General features: G+C 36.3%; 1 protein-coding gene across 1 annotated transcript in view; it reads right to left on the bottom strand.

Annotated features, from left to right (window-relative positions):
• Positions 1-6595: 6595 nt before the first annotated feature.
• The window catches only part of SLC25A46 (solute carrier family 25 member 46), a 30618-nt gene continuing 17258 nt past the window's right edge, over positions 6596-19955 (bottom strand). The window contains exon 8 of the mRNA XM_003405007.4: positions 6596-19756. Coding sequence (XP_003405055.1) covers positions 19178-19756 — 579 coding nt within the window. The 3' untranslated portion in view covers positions 6596-19177. The remainder of the gene's footprint in view (positions 19757-19955) is intronic.

Genomic DNA, 19955 nt, shown 5'->3' with positions numbered 1-19955 from the left:
GCATTGTAACAAGTTCCTCAAGAGATTTGAATGCACATTAAAGTTGGATAAGCCCTGATGCCTGAATGTTAATGTCTCTGCAAAACAAGCAAACAAAACCCCTGTCGTTCTTAATTTGCCTCAGCAATTTTAACCCTGGCGATGAAACCAGTATTGTCTTTGGGAAAAATATAAAAGTACCTACTGCCACGATATATATATATATATATATATATTTTTTTTGGTCATCTGTCATTAAGACATGGCCTATTTTGTTGATGATAATCTCTCTCATTAAACCTTTTCCTTTTCACTTTTCTGAAAAATGGATACTCTATTAAAATATCTTTTTTCATTTGGAGCAGCTAAAAGATTCAAACTGCCAGTCTTTTGGCTAGCAAGCCAAACATTTAACCACCTCACCACCAGGGCTCCTGTGCAGTTATATACATTGTTTATTCTTCTGAAGCTCTGCTGGCCCTTAAACCTCAAGATCCAAACAGCAGGGTAACCAGGACGTGATTAACTGAAAATGCTATTTGATAAAAGTGTACTATGTATGTTCTATATCTATATGAAACAAAGAAAAATATTTATCTTAACAAGTGGGAGCATCTTAGGGTGAGAAATGTCTTTGAAAAAAAGTCTTTATAAGTTGTTTGGTGTAAGTAAGATTATCTAAGGCAGAGGTTGGCAAACATTTTGTTAAAGGATCAGATATAAATATTTCGAATTTGCAAAACATAAGGTCTCTATTGCAACTATTCAGTTCTGGCATTGTTGCGCAAAATTAGCCCTGGGCAATATGTAAACAAATTGACATGGATGGCTATGTTCCAACAAAACAGGCAGCCGGCCTGCAGGTCAGTGTTCTTTCTAACCATTACTATAGAGGATACTCAGAAAACACTTCCCATTGCATAACCATGTAAACACAGAAACAAGTTTTCTTCTTATGGGAGAAAAGATTAATAAATTATGCTTGAATTAAGGTAGACTAAGTGTCTTTATACTTTTCTAACCAACGGGAAATGAATGATAGCCAATAATCCTTTGATTGAAATTCCTTTAAATTAGGAATCCTCTTTTCTCTTTTTCATACGCATGCTCCAGGAAGATGTTTGGCTACCTTGTTCCTATGTGTCCATAAAGCAAAAGGAAGTCATAAATGGCTTATGTCAAGGGTTCAAAATATCTGCTCCAGGAAGGCATTCCTGCTAATCACTAAAAGAAAAGTCCATCCTGTTATAGGGAAAAACATCATAAAGTTTAAAAGCAAAAAGACAGTTTTATTGGGCATATATTCAAAAAGACAAAAGTGGGAAGCAGACAACCATGCTGCCAGAGATAATGTCTGCCCAAATCTGAGGAAGGTTATAGAATCATCAGTGTATATTAACATCACAAAAATGGGTAGAACTATCAAAAGCTTCACCTTTTCACAGATTGGCTAGAAACTGTGGTCTTACATTTTGAATGGCCTTTCTTAACAATCATTGGTATAGGTTTCAGGAACCCGGCAGTCAGGTGGGTCTTAATGGGTCCGACAAATTTCTATTCACTAAATGTTAATAGAAAAAGATAGGAGTGGAAAGTCTTTTGTGTCCTGTTTGATTGACTTTATGTGAAAAGTTCCTTAAAAAATATTTTTCTTCCCTAAAAGATAATTTCTAAGATAATTTCTAAGATCTCCCATCTATTGTCTTTATCTCAGGGCCCAGTTGATGTGTTTTTGTGAGTCCTTGTGGGCCCAGCTTCAGCTGGGTCACATTCTCTTTGCTCAAGGACAGGGAATAATAATTCTAATATTATTTTGTAAATCAATCCCTGGGGCTCAGTACATCCTTTTTTTAGGTAGACGGCTGAAAGCATTGCAAATAATATCTGTATATTGAAATTGACAGAGTAGAGGACATATGATCCCTTTTACTGGTTTTAGTATCTTGGCATTTTGAAATATTAAATACATCTTAATTAAATATGTATATATGTGTGTGTATACATAAATATATTATATATATATTATGTATGTATACGTAGAGAGAGAGAATATTGCCCAGAAAGACAACACATTCTCAAATTTGGCATTTTTTAAATCCAAAATGATAAGATTCACAGATGAGAATCTAACAGCAACCTAAATAATAGGCAGATGACCACAAAGCACTGAATGGCATAGAAAGTAATATGTTTACAATGGATAACGAGGGAGAAAGGTGAGGCCAGAGAAAGAAAATCGCATAAAGCCGAGGGCTTGGCTGAAAGATCCACAGAAAATTCCTGAAGAAGGGTGGCTGGAGGGCATTCCAGGATTGGAGAGGCTTAATATTGAATTTCCATCACTCATTTGTCAGCTTGTCATACTGTGGTGGCTTGTGTGTTGCTATGATGCTTGAAGCTGTGCCACTGGTATTTCAAATACCAGCAGGGTCACCCACGGTGGACAGTTTTCAGGGGAGCTTCCAGACTAAGATGGACTCGGAAGAAGGACCTGGTGATCTACTTCTAAAAAAATCAGCATCATTTATTGTGCTCATGCGGAACTTGCCAAGTGGCAGTTGTTTGAACAGAACAAGGGGGTAGGTAATGCACGGTTTAAAGTCAGGAAAGGTGTGCATCATGGTTGTATCCTTTCACCCTATTTATTCAATCTGTATGCTGAGCAAATAATCCGAGAAGCTGATATCTGCAAAAGAACATGGCAATAGAGAGAGAGGGAAGCCGGCAAAATTGTCAAGAAAGGAGAGACTGAAAGGGCTGACTCAAGAGGGGAAGAGCAAGTGGGAGTAGGGAGTGAGATGTATGTAAACTTATATGTGACAGACTGATTGGATTTGTAAACGTTCACTTGAAGCTTAATAAAAGTTATTAAAAAAAAAAAAAAGACAAATAACCGATTAAAAAATAGGCAAAGGATATGAACAGACGCTTCACCAAAGAAGACATTCAGGCGGCTAACACATACATGAGGAAATGCTCACCATCATTAGCCATTAGAGAAATGCAAATCAAAAGTACAATGAGATACCATCTCACCCCAGCAAAGCTGTCATTAATCAAAAAAACATAAAATAATAAATGTTGGGGAGATTGTGGAGAGACCGGAACACTTGTACGCTGCTGAGATTTCTGTGAAGAAGAAAAACAATCCAGTTCCACCTGTGCAGTGCAGTCTCAGCCCATGCCCAAGAGTTGCCCTTCCTGATGGTCTTCCCTACAGATTTTGGATTTGCCAAACTAGTCCCCAAATCACATAAGCAAGCTCCTTGTAATAAATCTCTTAATATGTAAAAAAAAAAGAACATGGCATCAGGATTGGAGGAAGATTCATTAAAAACCTGAGATATGCAGATTGTACAACTTTACTTGCTGAAAGGAAGGAGGGCTTGAAGCACTTACTGATGAAGGTCAAAGACTACAGCCTTTAGTATGGACTACACCTCAACATAAAACAGAAATCCTCACAACTGCACCAATAAGCAACACCATGATAAACAGAGAAAAGGTTGAAGTCGTGCATTTCACTTTACTTGGATCTACAATCAACACCTATGGAAACAGCAGTCAGGAAATGGATGATACATTGCATTGGGCAAATCTGCTGCAAAAGACGTCTTTAAAGTGTTGAAAAGCAAAGATATCACCTTGAGGACTAAGGTGCCCCCGAAGCCAAGCCGTGTTTTTTTTCAATCACCTCATATGCATGGGAAAGCAAGACAATGAATAAGGAAGACCGAAGAAGAATTGATGCCTTTGAATTATGGTATTGGTGAAGAATATTGAATATACCATGAACCATCAGAAAAATGAACAAATCTGTCTTGGAAGAAGTACAGCCAGAATGCTCGTTAGAAGTGAGGATGGCGAGACTTCATCTAACGTACTTTGGACATATTATTAGGAGAGACCAGTCCCTGGAGAAGGACATTATGCTTGGTAAGGTAGAGGGTCAGTGAAAAAGAGGAAGACCTTCAATGAGATGGAAGGACAGAGTGGCTGCAACAATGGGCTCAAACATAGCAATAATTGTGAGGATGGTGAAGAACCAGGCAGTATTTCCTTGTTATACATAGGGTCACTATGAGTTGGAACCAACTAGATGGCATTTAACAACAATGACAATGTTGAATTTGGTATTGTTTATTGCTGTAATTTAAGTACAGGCCCTTTTCCCAGCCATGACCCCAAAATTCTTGGTAAAATTTCATTATTTAGGATTCTGTAGACTTAGCATAGGTTGCAGACTTGTTTTTCTTTCCTTCATCTTTGATTTTAACTTCCATGTGAGCAACTGCAGTCAGTCCCTGGCCTTGTTCTGACTGATGATACTGAGCTTTTCTAACATCTCTCTCCACAGACGTAGTCGATTTGATTCCTGAGTTTTCATTCTGGCGAGGTTCACATATATAGTCGCCATTTATGTTGATGAAAAAAGGTATTTGCAATGAAGAAGTCTTTGGTCTTGCAATATTCTATCATGGGATCTCTGGCATTGTTTCTATTACCAAGGCCATATTTTTCAACTACAGATCCTTCTTATTTTTAACTTTCACATTGCAATCACCAGTAATTATCAATGCATCTTGATTGCATATTAAATAAATTTCAGCCTGCAGAAGATGGTAAAAATCTTCAATTTCCTCATCTTTGGCATTAGTGGTTTTGTATAAATGTGTGTAATACTCGTATTAAATAGTCGTCCTTATAAAAAAAAAAAAACCCAGTGACGTCAAGTCTTCCTTATAGGTGTATGGATATTTTCCTATCATTGACAGTCTTGTACTTCAGGATAGATCTGGAAATGTTCTTTTTGACAATGAAGTTGATGCCATTCCTCTGCAATTTGCCATTCCCAGCATAGTAGACCATATAGTTGCCTGATCCAAAATGGCCAATACCAGTCCATTTCAGCTCACTAATGCCGAAGGTATCAATGTTTATGCATTCCATTTCATTTTTGACAACTTCTAGTTTTTCTAGATTCATAGTTCATACATTCCATGTTCCTATTATTAATGGATGTTTGCAGCTGTTTCTTCTCTTTGTGAGTCTTGCCACCTCAGCAAATAAAGGTCCTGAAAGCTTTGCTCCATCCCTTTTATTAAGGTGGACTCTACTTTGAGGAGGCGGCTCCTCCCCAATCATCTTTCGAGTGTCTTCCAATCTGGGGAGCTCATTTTCTGGCACTACATCCGACAGTGTTCTGTTGCTATTCATAATATTTTCACTGGCCAATTTTTTTCAGAAGTAGACCCCCAGGTCCTTCTTCCTAGCCTGTCTTAGCCTGGAAGCTCCACTGAAACCTATCCACCACGGGTGATCCTGCTGGTATTTGCAAAACCGGTGGCGTAGCTTCCAGCATCACAGCAATATGAAAGAGACCACAGTACGACAAACTGACAGATGCATGGTGGCATAGGTAGGCAAACGTAAAAATCAAGGAAGTTGCTATTTTCTCACTTACATCAATATAATATGAAACAGAGACAGGGTAAGTGGAAATAGAAAATTGAAGACAGAGGTCATCATGAGAAAGTGAGCCTATCTCAGGAATTTGTAGAATTTTTCAGACAGCTTTGGATTTGATAGGTCATGGATATTTTGTGTAAAATTGTCCAGACCTCAAAGTACTGGAAGACCCCAAGTGACATCTGGATTAAATGCATGAGTCTGATAATGAAGGGAGATAAACTTAGATATTATTAGCCACTATATCCATAAAGAAAACCCTGGTGGCGTAGTGATTAAGAGCTACCGCTGCTAACCAAAATGTTGGCAGTTCAAATTCCACCAGGTGCTCCTTGGAAACCATATGGGGCAGTTCTACTCTGTCCTATAGGGTTGCTATTAGTTGGAATTGACTTGATGACAATGGGTTTTTTTTTTTTTAATCCATAAAGTGTATAAACAAAATATGAAGAAATTCAACTGACTCATTTTGACACTGAAGTTTGGCATGCATACATCAGCTGTTTCTGTAATATTTAAATTTTTCCAGTTATAGTAAAACTGATAAAAGATCAGGACTAGTAGAGTTCAATCAAAACACCACTTAATTTTTTTTTTTTTTTTCACAACTGCCCTTAAAAACCATTCTGTGTGGTGAGCTCTTTCCTTGTCCATTGGCGAAACTTCAGGAAGGTTCATCTGCTCTTTCTTAGGTAATAGTCTCCCAAACTGTCTCAGTTAAAAAATTATGTCCATTGTTGTTGTTGTGTATCATTGAGTTAATTCTGACTCACAGTGAACCTACATGACAGAGTACAATTGCTCTAGAGTGTTCTCTAGGCAATAATCTTTACACGAGCAGATAACCAGGTCTTTTCTCCCGAGGAGGGGCTGGTGGGTTCAAACCACTGACCTTTCAGTTAGCAGCCAAGAGCTTAACAACTGTGTCACCAGTGCTCCTTGATATGTCCATACAGCATAATAATTAAAACTCCTAACTTCATTTGAAACTAATGCTCCTTCCTTCTTCCAAATGAGAGGTAACAACGTACTTACGAATTTTGCAGAGTGAAAGAGCTAATTAATGATCAGCTTCTCCATGTCCCCTGTCTCTTTTGCTCCTCTTGCTAGCTAGACTGCCTCTGATCCATCTAGGTCAAAGCAGGAAGGAATAAAAGTAAGGAAGAGCAAAGGCTCAATTGTTGTAAGCTATGGAGAGGATTGCCAACATTGGCAGATGTTTTAAGCTGACTCATGATGATTTGTAGGTTCTTTAGAAACATCTCAGTCCTGGAAATTTCTCACCTGCAACTCTTTAACACTGATGACATGCTCTCTGACACTGGCTGTGTTCAATTACACCTTTGGACCCTGGTTCTCTGAGGTCCAAATAGAGTACCTCCGAGATACTCTGTATTGAGGTTTCACAATTCCTCTTGGACCAACTCCTGGCTCCCAAATGAGAAGAGACAGCTGCAAATGTCCATTAGTAATAGGAACATGAAATGTACAAAGTATGAATCTAGGAAAATTGGAAATCATCAAAAATGAAATGGAATGCATAAACATCACTATCCTAGGCAATAGTGAGTTGAAGTGGATGGTACTGGCTACTTTGAACCAGCCAATCCTATGGTCTACTATGCTGGGAATGGCAAATTGAAGAGGAATGGCATTGCATTCATCAACAAAAAGAACATTTCAAGATCTATCCTGAAGTACAATCCTGTCAGTGATAGGATATTATCCATATGCCTAAAAGGAAGACTAGTTAATATGGCTATTATTCAAATTTATGCAACAACCACTAAGGCCAAAGATGAAGAAATTGAAGATTTTTTATCAACTTCTACTGTCTGAAATTGATCACACATGCAATCAGGATGCATCGATAATTACTGGTGATTGGAATGTGAAAGTTGGAAACAAAGAAGAAGGATTGGTAGCTGGAAAATATGGCTTCGGTGATAGAAATGATGTCAGAGATCACATGACAGAATTTTGCAAGACCAATGACTTCCTCATTGCAAATACCTTTTTTCACCAACATAAATAGAACACATAGGAATCAAATCGACTTCATCTGTGGAAAGAGATGATAGAAAACCTCAATATCATCAGTCAGGACAAGGCTAGGGGCCTACTGCAGAACAGACAATCAATTGCTCATGTGCAAGTTCAAGTTGAAGCTGAAGAAAATTAAAACAAGCCCACGAGAGCCAAAGTATGACCTTGAGCATATCCCACCTGAATTTAGAGTCCATCTCAAGAACAGAGTTGACACATTGAACAGTAATGACTGAAGATCAGATGACCTGTGGAATGACATCAAGGACATCATACATGAAGAAAGCAAGAGGTCATTAAAAAGACAGGAAAGAAAGAAAAGAGCAAAATAGATGACACAAGGGACTCTGAAACTTGCTTTGAACATTGAGTAGCTAAAGCAAATGGAAGAAATGATGAAGTAAAAAAAGCTGAACAGAAGATTTCAAAGGGCAGCTCAAGAAGACAAAGTAAAGTATTATAATTGCATATGCAGAGACCTGGAATTAGAAAATCAAAAGGGAAGAACATGCTCAGCATTTCTCAGGTTGAAAGAACTGAAGAAAAAACTCAAGCCTGGAGTGGCAATATTGAAAGATTCTATGGGGAAAATACTAAATGATTCAGGAAGCATCAAAAGAAGATGGAAGGAATACCTGGAGTCACTATACCAAAAAGAATTGGCCTACATTCAACCTTTTCAGGAGGTAGCATATGATCAAGAACCAATGGTACTGAAGGCAGAAGTCCAAGCTGCACTGAAGGCATTGGCGAAAATATGAGGCTCCAGGAACTGATGGAATATCAATTCAGATGTTTTAACAAAAGGATGCAGTGGTGGAAGTGCTCACTTGTCTAGGACAAGAAATTTGGAAGACAGCTAGCTGGCCAACTGACTGGAAGAGATTTTATATTTATGCCTATTCCCAAGAAAGGTGATCCAATCGAATCTGGAAATTATCGAACAATATCTCTAAGGTCACACAGAATGCTGAAGATCATTCAAAAGCAGCTGCAGCAGTGCATCAACAGGGAAATGCCAGAAATTCAAGCCAGATTCAGAAGCGGATGTGGAACGAGGGATGTCATTGCGATATCAGATGGATGCTGACCCGGAAGCAGAGAATATCAGAGAGATGTTTACCTGTGTGTTATTGACTATGCAAAGGCATTGAACTCTGTGGATCATAACAATTATGGATAACATTACAAAGAATGGGAATTCCAGAACACTTAATTGTGCCCATGAGGAACCTGGACATGGATCAAGAGGAAATCGTTTGAACAGAAGAGGATAATATGTGGTTTAAAGTCAGGAAAGGTGTGTGTCAGGGTTGTATCTTTTCACCATACTTATTCAATCTGTATGCTGGGCAAAGAATCTGAGAGGCTAGACTTATATGAAAAAGGATGGGGCATCAGGATTGGAGGAAGGCTGATTAACAACCTGCGTTATGCAGACGACACACCTTGCTTGCTGAAAATGAAGAGGACTTGAAGCACTTACTGACAAAGATCAAAGGCCACAGCCTTCAGTATGGATTACACCTCAAAATAAAGGAAACAAAAATCCTCGCAACTGGACCAATAAGCAGCCATGATAAATGGAGAAAAGATTGAAGTCGTCAAGGATTTCATTTTACTTGTATCCACAATCAACACCTATGGAAATAGCAGTCAAGAAATCAAAAGACACACTGCATTGGGCAAATCTGCTGCAAAAGATCCCTTTAAAGTGTTAAAAAGCAAAGATGTCACCTTGAAGTCTAAGGTGCACCTGATTTAAGCCACGGTATTTTCAATTGCATCATATGCATGTGAAAGCTGGGCAATGAATAAGGAAGACTGAAGAACTGACACCTTTGAATTGTGGTGTTGGCAAAGAATATTGAATATACCATGGACTGCCAAAAGAATGAACAAATCTGCCTTGGAAAAAGTACCAGAATGCTCCTTAGAAGCAAGGATGGAGAGATTATCTCTCACATATTTTGGACCTGTTATCAGGAGGGATCTATCCCTGGAGAAGGACTTCATGCTTGGTAAAGTAGAGGGTCAGTGAAAAAGAAGACCCTCAACAAGATGGATTGACAGACAAGTGGCTGCAACAGTGGGCTCAAGCATAATAAGGATTGTGAGGATGGTGCAGAACCAGGCAGTTTTTTGTTCTGTTGTACATAGTGTCGCTATGAGTCAGAACCAACTCGATGACACCTAACAATAACATAGTACCCTTAACTGGCGTTTCTAGCCACAGAGCCAGAACTGAAAAACTTTGTGCTACGAGAGTGAGACGAAAGCAGTAAAATCAAGCAGACATTCGGGGACTTTAGAAAGGAGAAAATGACTGCACGACTTTTCATCTAGGACAATGACTGGCTCGTTAGATCTCTATGTGAATCAAATTTTATTGCAACAATGCAATTGAGAAATGACTATAATTGGAGAGAGAAAATCAAAATTAGAAAGAAGTGAAAAGGGCAAGAGAGTCATGATTTTCAGGAGTGATAGTAACTTCAGCAAGAAAAATCTGGGATGAGAAGCAACAGGAAACCAGGGTTTCGAACTGGTTTTATTTTAAAATTCATTTTAACACTGCTCTATAGAGCAGTGGTTCTCAAAATTTATTATATGTCAGAATCACCTGGGGATCTTGTTAAAATGTAGATCCTCCTTCAGTGTATCTGGGGTGGAAATGCAAATTAGCAAGGGGCAGAGTTGGAACGGACCAGGTCAAAGCCCTGTAGGAAACAGATTCATTGACCTCAGAAGGAATTCAATTCATCAAACATTCGTCAGTCCCTAGGTACAGCAAAGAAATGGGCTAAATTCCGAGAGTTCTACAATTATTAAGGTCCATTTTCCTGGGTGGTGCAAATGGTTAAGCGGTCAACTACTAGATGAAAGGTTGGTGGTCTGAACCCACAGAGTGGCACCTAAGAAGAGGCCTGGCAATCTGCTTCTGAAAGGTCACAGGCTTGAAAAACCCTATGGAACAGTGTTACTCTGCCCACGCGGAGTCTCCATGAGCCACAATCAACTTGATAGCAATTATCAACAACAACATTTTCATATAACAGCTACTTTTCATTAAGAACCTACTATGCAACACAGAGTTACACGTTTTCTTAAATTTTCAGTATTTTCGCTTGGTTGGTATCACCATTTTCAATTTACCAAAGAGGAAATTGAAGCTCAAAGTGTCTTAATAACTTTCTCAAGGGAACATCAGTAGTAAAGGCTGTAGCTAGACTTTAAAACAGATCTGTGTGATTTCCAAATCCATATTCTTTTCAGTACACCCTGTGGATGATAGTGGGCATTTCTGCTTTGCTCTTGATCTTAGTAAAAATGTTTCTGGTGTTTCTCCATTAAGTTCAACTAAAGTTTATGTATTTTATCATGTTAAGGGAGTATCTATCAATTCCTATTTTCTTAATTGTTTTTGTCAGAAATGGCTGTTGATTTTTTTTCAAAGAATTTTTTAGTGTCTATGGAGATAATCACATGATTTTTACCTAAAATCTATTAACATTTTGTATTATACAAATGGATTTCCTAATATTGAGCCAGCCTTATATTCATGTAATAAATACTACTTGGTCATATTATATTATTTAATTTAGGGTTGAATACTTTTTTCTTATATTTAGAACTTTGCATTGATATGATAAGTGATATTGGTCTGTAATTTGTGTGGTCTATCAGATTCAGGTATCAGTGTTATATTTGCTATTAAAAATAATTAGAACTTTTTTTTTTTAAATGCTCTGAAACAATTCACAAAGCATGGAAACTATCTTTGACCATTTGGTACAAATCCTCTGTAAAGCCATTTTGCCAGTTTTTTGATGGAGTAATTCCTTAATAACTTCATTTCTTCTATTAAAATTAATCCACTGAAGATGTCATTTTTGAATGGGGTTAATTTTGTCACCACTACTTATCTGTCAGTTTGTTGAACTGTGGTGGCTTGTGTGTTGCTGTGATGCTGGAAGCTATGCCACCAGTATTTTAAATACCAGCAGGGTCACCCATGGTGGACAGTTTTCAGCAGAGCTTCCAGACTAAGACAGACTAGGAGGGAGGACCTGGGTATCTACTTCTAAAAAAATTGGCCAGTGAAATCTTATGAATAGTGGCAGAACAATGTCTGATATGGCGCTGGAAGATGAATCCCTCAGGTTGGAAAGCACGCAAACTCAACAGTGGGCTCAAGCATAGCAACAATTGTGGAGATGGTACAGGACTGGGTAGCGTTTTGTTCTGTTGTACATACGGTTGCTCTGAGTCAGAACTGACTGAACAGCACCTAACAGCAATTTGTCAATCTGTATTTCTTAGTAAATTACTCAATTTATCTAGGTTTTCAAATTTATTTACATAGAGTTGTGCAGTGTGGTCTCATGCTTTTTTAAAATTTCTTCAGTTTTCCTCCTTTTCATTTCCTGTTTTGCATATTTGTGGTTCCCTTTTTGCTTCTTGATGAATTTATCTAGTAGTGTGTATATTTTGCAAATCTTTTCAAAATGAGATCTACTTTATTTCTTTTCTCTACCTCATAATTTTGCTTTTATCATTATTTCCTTATGCTTTCTGGGTTTTTTGTTATTTTTATGCTTTAAATTTAATTCATTTATTTTAATTCTTTTATTGATAGAAGTGTTTAGTGTTATGAATTTTCCTGTGGTTTTGTTTAAATATACCCCATAGATTCTGATATACAGGATTTTGTTATGCTTATTTCAGTTATTTCCATTTTCATGCAAGAATCATTTAATAGAAAATGTTATTAATTTCTAAATGGAAGGATCTTTTAAAACTTTTTGTCTTATAGTTTTATTGCATGGTGATAGGAGAGTACTATTTCTAATATTTCTACTTTATGGAACTTACAGATATAGACTTTGTGACCTAATATATGATTAATATTTGTGAATGTTCCATTAATTTCTTTTGTGTCCATGGAGAATTGAGAAGATCAATTCTCTATTATCAGGATATGTTTGAAATATACTCATGTTTAGATCTTTAGTATCATTACTTATTTTTGTGCGTTTGATCTGCCTTGCACTGAAAAATGCATGTTAAAGTCTCCTATCACCAGTTTCTGTCTGTTCCTTTGCATCTTATGTAGCTTTGCTTAATGAAGGTGGTTGCTATGTTATTTGGTGCATAGATACAATATGTCATTTTTTCTTTTTGTAAATTGTGACTCATCATTAAAACGTGCCCTTCTATCCGTAAGTTCATGATAATATAAACAAATAATTGAATAAACAAATAAATTGGGGAAAAGGGAAAGTTCTTCCTTACAGTAGATTTGTAATTTAAAAAATTAAAAAGGAGTGAAATAGAGGATCACTATTGGGCAAAAACTGCAGTGGCCATTGTTGCAGGCAAGATCCCCCAATGGATACAAAAATCAGTGGGTAAAAATTTGAGGAAAAATAGAATTTGCATAGTCTCAAGCGATCTCTCCCAGATACTATATTAGTTACAAAGAAAAACTTTACAGAGAAGAAATCCAACAGCTACCACTTTAACCAAGTGATTAAGGTCAGCATCACCAGTAAGAAGACATATTGGCATCATGAATACTCTGATAAAAAGAAAGACCTAATATAATTTTTGTGGCATTCTTGCCAAAAAATGCATAACCTTATTTCAAACACAAGAAAATATAAGACAAATCCAAATTAAGGGGCAAACTACAAAATAACTGATCAGTAAAAATAACTGATCAGTACTCTTCAAAAATGTCACAGTTACGAAAGACAAGGGAAGACTGAGACACTTTTACAAGTAAATGTAATGTGGGATCTTGGGTAGGACCTAGGCACAGGAAAAGAACATAATGGGGAAAAAATGATAAAATTCAAATAAAGTCTGTAGTTGTAATGTTTCTAATGTTAATTTTCTGCTCTTGTTAATTGTATTATGATTATATAGAATGTTAACACTGTGAGAAGTACGGTGAGGGGAAAATGGAACTATTTGTAATTTTTAACATTAAAAAGATTTAAAAAAAACAATTTTAGATTGACAGAAAAAACTGAACATACAATATTGATACCTTATTAGTAACTAATGGTCATGGAAACCCTGGTGGTGTACTGGTTAAGAGCTACAGATGTTAACCAAAAGGTTGGCAGTTTGAATCCACCAGGCACTCCTTGGAAACCCTGTGGGGCAGTTCTACTGTGTCAGATAGGGTTGCTATGAGTTGGAATTGACTTGATGGTAATGGGTAATGCTCACAGCATACAGTAAGGTTCACTCGTGGTGGTGTACAGTTCTATGAATTTTGACAAATGCATAGTGTCAGTATCCACCATTACAGTAACATATAGAATAAATTCACCATCCTAAAAATCCTCTGCTTCACTGATTCACTCCTCTCTGCCTTGGCTTGAATACCTGGCAACCACTAATCTCCTTAGAGTCTGTACAGTTTTACTTTTTCTAAAATGTCATATAGTTGTAAGCATACACTATGTAGCTTTTTCAGACTGGGTTCTTTCACTAAGGCATATGTGTTTAAGTTTACTCCAGTTGTAGGGGTTGGCAAGCCTGAAATCTGTATGGCAGGCTGGCAGACTTAAAACTCAGGCAGTCTTGAGGCAAACTTCCTTCTTCTCTAGGAAACGTCACTTTTTGCTCTTAAGGCCTTTGATTGGACGAGGCCTAGCCTCATTATTAAGGATAATCTCCTTAAAGTCAAATGATTGTAAATGTTAACTGCATCTACAAAATGCCTACACAGTAACATCTAGTATTTGACCAAACAAGTGGGCACCATAGCTGAGCCAGGCTGACACATAAAATTAACCATCATATTTGATCTTATTTAATATCTCTAGGACTCCGCTTCAAATTTGTAAAATGAGAGATGATTTCCATCTTTCAGTGTTGAAATTCCAAACTAAAAAGGAAACCAAAGCCAACCAAACTCTGCCATTGAGTTGATGCTCCATATGGTTTCCAAGGAATGGCTGGTGGTTTCGAACTGCTGACCTTTTGGTTAGCAGCTGTAGCTCTTAACCACTGTGCCACCAGGGCTAAAAGGGGACAAGATTCAAAATAATTAGACAAGACTTGTCACATAGTTTTGTAGCAGCCATTTAGTCATTCAATATTTTATTATGTCTATGTCATATATTATGTCTATGTATATAGGTGTGTGATAGGAAGGAGGAGGAAAAAGACCTTTAGTATAAGTGCATCACCTATTAAAGGGCTTAACAGATATTCACAGATAACTGCAAAACAAAGTCCATGTCAAAAGAAAAAAAGCATTAAGGAGCTATAGAAGTGCAAAGAGAGGTTTCCAACTTGGAGAAGGGAGGGCAGTGGTGAGGACTGTGGAGGCACCTACAAAAGAGCTCAGAACTTTCCACCGTAGACGCCAGTGCAAATTAATCTGAGAAGCAGTTCGTCAGTAACAGTGGTGTCCTTTAGTTCTTCTGTTGGATAATACTAATCAAAGCGACCACACTGTGACGTGGTGACCAGTCTAGGAATATAAGATTTGAGCAATACCTGAGTTAAATCCTAGCTATGCTACTTATTAACTATATAATCTCAGGCGAAGCTCTTAATCTCCCAGTTTCAGTTACAATTTTATTAACTGTAAAAAGAATACTATTAGTACCACTTCACAAGGTTGTGTAGGAAACATACGAAATGATGCATCTAAGTTCTGAATGATCTGGACATTGAACTAAGTACTCAATAAATGTTAGCTGCTGTTGTTCTTTTCCTATAAAGAGCATGTATTATTAGTAGACCACCTATTCCTGATTTTAAGAGGCCTTGTTATGGTGGGTCACTGAATTAGATAACAAGATCTAGGCTCCATTTCTGGCTTTGTGTTTAATTAGTTGCTTAACTTTGGACAAGTCACAGCCCTTCTGTATCTAGTTCCTCAAAGAGCAAGGCATGGAAAACGTCATCGGGCTGTTGTGAAGATCAAATATGGGAACGTATGAGACTTGTACAAAAAACGACACATGCAAAACTTGAAAAAAAAAAAAAAAAGGTTAATTTTCTGTGAGCCACATTACAAGTTACACCACTTTTATGACCCTGCTAAAGAATTTCAAATGGTGGGAAAAAAGGTTTCATTTTACACATACATTTTCTTGATCTTCATCTTTACCTACAAAAATATACCTTATCTGCTAACACCAGCCTGAGTAATTCTCTAGCCTCGGTAAGAGAAAAAGATTGGTTGTATTTCAACATTTTATTGAACTTTCCATATTACACAATTTATCCAAAACGTTTAAAATACTGGAGAGACGGAAACAACATAAAAAAAAAAGACCAAACTCCTCTTCTAGCTGAGGTAATATTGTCAAATCACAATTTTTTTTGTTATTCTGCTATACAACTTGGTACCACATCAATGATACCCAATGACTCAAAAACAAGACATTACATATTCAATTTGTATTAGAGAGAGAGAGAGGGCAAGAACAAGCAAGAGAGAGATTATGTACAACCATAAAGCGAAGAGAAAGCAGAAATGCCGAAGTATGACTCCAATTCTAGTGCAATGTGCATTGTTACCAAGGGGATTTTATTTGCTTATGTAAGTTTTGGCAACAATTTAAACTTGGCTATCTTCTGAAGAGCTGGCATAGTAATCTTTTCTGTTCCAAAATATCAAGTAGACTGAATCACATCCTTTACTACAATGTAACTTCACAGTCTCCACTGATAAAGCAAATATCAGCAGTGTTTTCTGTCTTCTAAGCAAACACATGAATATATGGAGAGAAATAGTGAGGCATTTGTGTTCAATCAATAGTGACTGCTTTTTGTAGATACTACACACACAGTGATGAAGACAGTTGTGAGTAGTCAGGCACATCTGCAACAGTGAGCAAGACCTCTTAGCTCTCCGGTTTTATGTTTCTGAAAACCCTGGTTAAGTTATCAAATCCCCAGCCTATAGCCATTTCGAAATTAGCTTGTTTTTGCCATTTCATACTTATGTTTTATGGAAGTTTGGAGACTCGAATAAATAACCTTCTTAAGCTAGGGAGTATTTTTCAAGGGCACACACATAAGCAAAATAAAACTCAGGAGGTTATCTCAAGGGAAAAAAACTGTATGCATCAGATTTTGTAAATCAATTCACAAATTCTAATAACAGAGTACGTTCGTATTTTCCATATTTTTTCAGTTTCTAATCCAATCTCTGGCACATTATTTGACTCAAGTTAAAAAACTCTATCAAGTAAGGCAAACATGTCGTACTTCAGCTCCATGCCCCAAATCTGGCCTATGTAAGATGACCACTGGGCTTATGGAACAATATAATTTTAATAAAATATTCACAACACTACTACTTATAATGAATTTAAAAAATATTATTCTAAGCTATTATCATCTCAAGAAATTTAGCCATGGATAGTTGATATCTGTACCCATGTTAAAGAAAAATAATAATTTTAAAAAGGGAGTGTCTCTAATTGTTATTTCCACTGATCTCTTTCTAAATTCAGTTAAATATACTTTGACAATATTTAAGTGCTTGAATATTAAAGATACTTATATTTCAACTAATTTGCAATGGCAGTAAAAAAAAAAATAGTATTTTTTTAGTTTTAATGTTTACTTGTATTCTCTTTCTCCAAAGAGAGAAAAAACCAGCTTTACTTACTTGAACTTGTACTTATTTGGTTCAGCCTATCAGACATGTAATGATTTTATAATGAAACAAATTTATATAATTGCATTTTCATGTTAACTTTCAACAAATGATCTTGAAATATTAAATTTTTAAACAAGATGAAGAGTCCTACAGATTTTCATTAGTAAATGCTTAATTCCAGACTCTGTTCTTCTAGAAAGACAACTAATTTGAAATTTTCTGAAGCTTATTCTTGTCTGAAATTACTTTCTTTGATTATTAAAAAAAAAATACAATTAATGTTTTTAAGGATGTTGGGCATATTAAAACGTCTAAAAAATTACTTAGTGGTTCAAAAGCAATGAAAGCAATATACATGCCATAGGTTGGACAAAGTAAACCATAACCTAAAAGGTTAACCATAAAATACATGGGATCAGTGGTATTTAATTTTGGTTTTCCCATCTTTGTGGATTTTAAAAATGGAAAACTCATGTGCCTCAGTATTGTTAAAAAAAAACAACAGCACATTTATAAGACAGTGGAGACAGTCCCAACCTACATACTGCTTTTTGGTTCCAACACTATTAATCATAAAAAGTAACCATTTATCTGACATTTAGCAAAGTAAAATAAATTCTGTTTGCATGGCGGAGACATCAGTGAAAAGTCATTACAATTCAGTGCATTAAATAGTTCACAGCAAAACTCTGATCACCCACATGAGGAAATAAAACTTAAGAATGTTTAATGATAGATCAGTCAACATCATTTTACTATACAAAGACCAGCCTAACCCACCAAATTAAATTTAGAAATAGAAATTTTTAATTAAACTGATTCAACATTTTTTTTCTTATTATTGGTTGAAAGGTACTTTTTCTTCTCATGAAATCCATAAAAAACAAGGACCAAGCTCCCTTTAAGGTTTGTATTTTTAGTTCAGTGTTCATCCAAATAAGTTTAAATAAAAGGCAACAAGGTTAAGTTTGCTTTTCCTTTTATGTGTATCTAGTTCCACAAACCACACTAAGCAAAAACTGAAAGAAAATAAAAACTGAAGTCATTACTCAATGATGACTATACAAAAGGCTCTTGAGGCACAAATTTCCCAGTGAATTTTAATTTTGTCTCCTCTAAGACAAGTCATTCGGAAATGAAAAGGCAAGTAAGGTTCTTTTTAGTACACAATTTGAAAATGTGGAAACAGTAATAGTTGTCATGATTATTTTATATTCTCTCTTTTTTAAGAATAGCTCTAAAAATAACCTGATGGTTCACATAAATAGCCAAGCAAATCAAGCTTGATAAATGTCTGACAAATTTAAATTGCTGGCACTGGAGCACTGGGCCAACTAGTTTATGTTGAACTTAAATCTTTCCTTGGTTTTTAATGTTTTATTCTTGGTGATATTCAAGCAGAAACTACATGACTTCATTTTATGTAATAACCTGGTCTGTAGGGATAATGGAAATGTCAAGTTTTATGTGTACATAAATGGCTTTATATAGAAAAAATCAGCCATTAAAAATAGTTATATTGGGGCAACGCACTTAAAAATTTTTAAGCTCTTGCTTACAGACTGCCAAATCTAATATTCTAGTCTTTTTCATTGGTGGCATAATTTATTTGCATAAAGGTAAACTATGACCTCCTGATACTGTATATTGTATTAAGGAAGATATACCAATATTGATTTAGAAAGTAAAATAAACACATAACAAATATTAAGGTCAGACGGATTATATTCAGGACTATGCAATTTTGTTTTATAGTTTATGACAACTTTGCTTCTGCCCAGGATCTTTATTTTTCACTTCAGCGTGAGTGTTATACTAGCTAGAGTTTAATTCATATAAGCGTTATTTTTACTGAGTTTTCAAATATGGAATAATTTTGATCCAAAAAAGAAGTGTTTGAATATGATCAGCATGGGCTTTTTCTACTAGTTTCATTTTCCAATCCATTTTTTCCCCAGTATTTCACTTTCAACCCTCGTAATTTCATAACAAAGAATCCAGGTTATGTCTCGTTGACTAACCAGTGATGAAGCCTAAATCTCAAATGCTGTTTTGAAGAAGGGTAGAGTAAATAATTTTGGTAATCTGTAGAACAGCTGCATGCAGTGTGTACTGTATTATAACAGCACCAAACCCTTTATAAAAACCAAGCGCTCCTTCCTCCTGCCTTATGGTATTGATACAGTCTCTCATCCCCTCATACTGTGTATTAATTGGAAGCACTTCATAGCCAAGGTCTGTATTGTCAATTATGGTACGTGTTCCTTGAATGTGAAGGCGGTGCAAAACAGTTTCCAATGGGTAAAGTATAACGTCAGAGCAAAGACTGGCAGCAAAGTTAGCAATAAGTTCTGGAAAATAAGCATCCAACATACTTTGCACAGGGCTAGTGCTCTCAGCTAGGTAGCTATTATAAGTCTTTCTCTTTAGAATTAGTAGGACAAACTTCTGAATGATTGAGCTGATGATGTAATGAAGAACTCCATGCAGCACCGTAGGGAAGATCAAGGAAAGAAGCGGAAGTAGTCGTTTGCTATGAGGCACTCCCATACCTATCACTCTTCCAATTCCTTCTTTAATACATTCCAAAATTCCAGTATTATCTCGAATTATCTCACTCTGAAATCAAAATGATAAAATGAGTAAAATTTGTCTATTTTGCCACAAAAAAAAGGATCTTTCTAGGTCCCCTTTAAATCCAAATTTACTGACTAAAGTGGGAAAACATCAATAGTTTCCAGACTTCAAATGTTATCATGCCGTTTGATTCCATTTTCAAATAAAATCTCATAAAACAGATAACACTGAAGTTGGGAGC

The sequence above is a fragment of the Loxodonta africana genome, chromosome 2 (assembly GCF_030014295.1).
Source record: "Loxodonta africana isolate mLoxAfr1 chromosome 2, mLoxAfr1.hap2, whole genome shotgun sequence".
NCBI lineage: Eukaryota > Metazoa > Chordata > Mammalia > Proboscidea > Elephantidae > Loxodonta > Loxodonta africana.
Note: the sequence above shows the minus strand (reverse complement) of the source record. Positions and strands in the feature narration are given on the sequence as shown.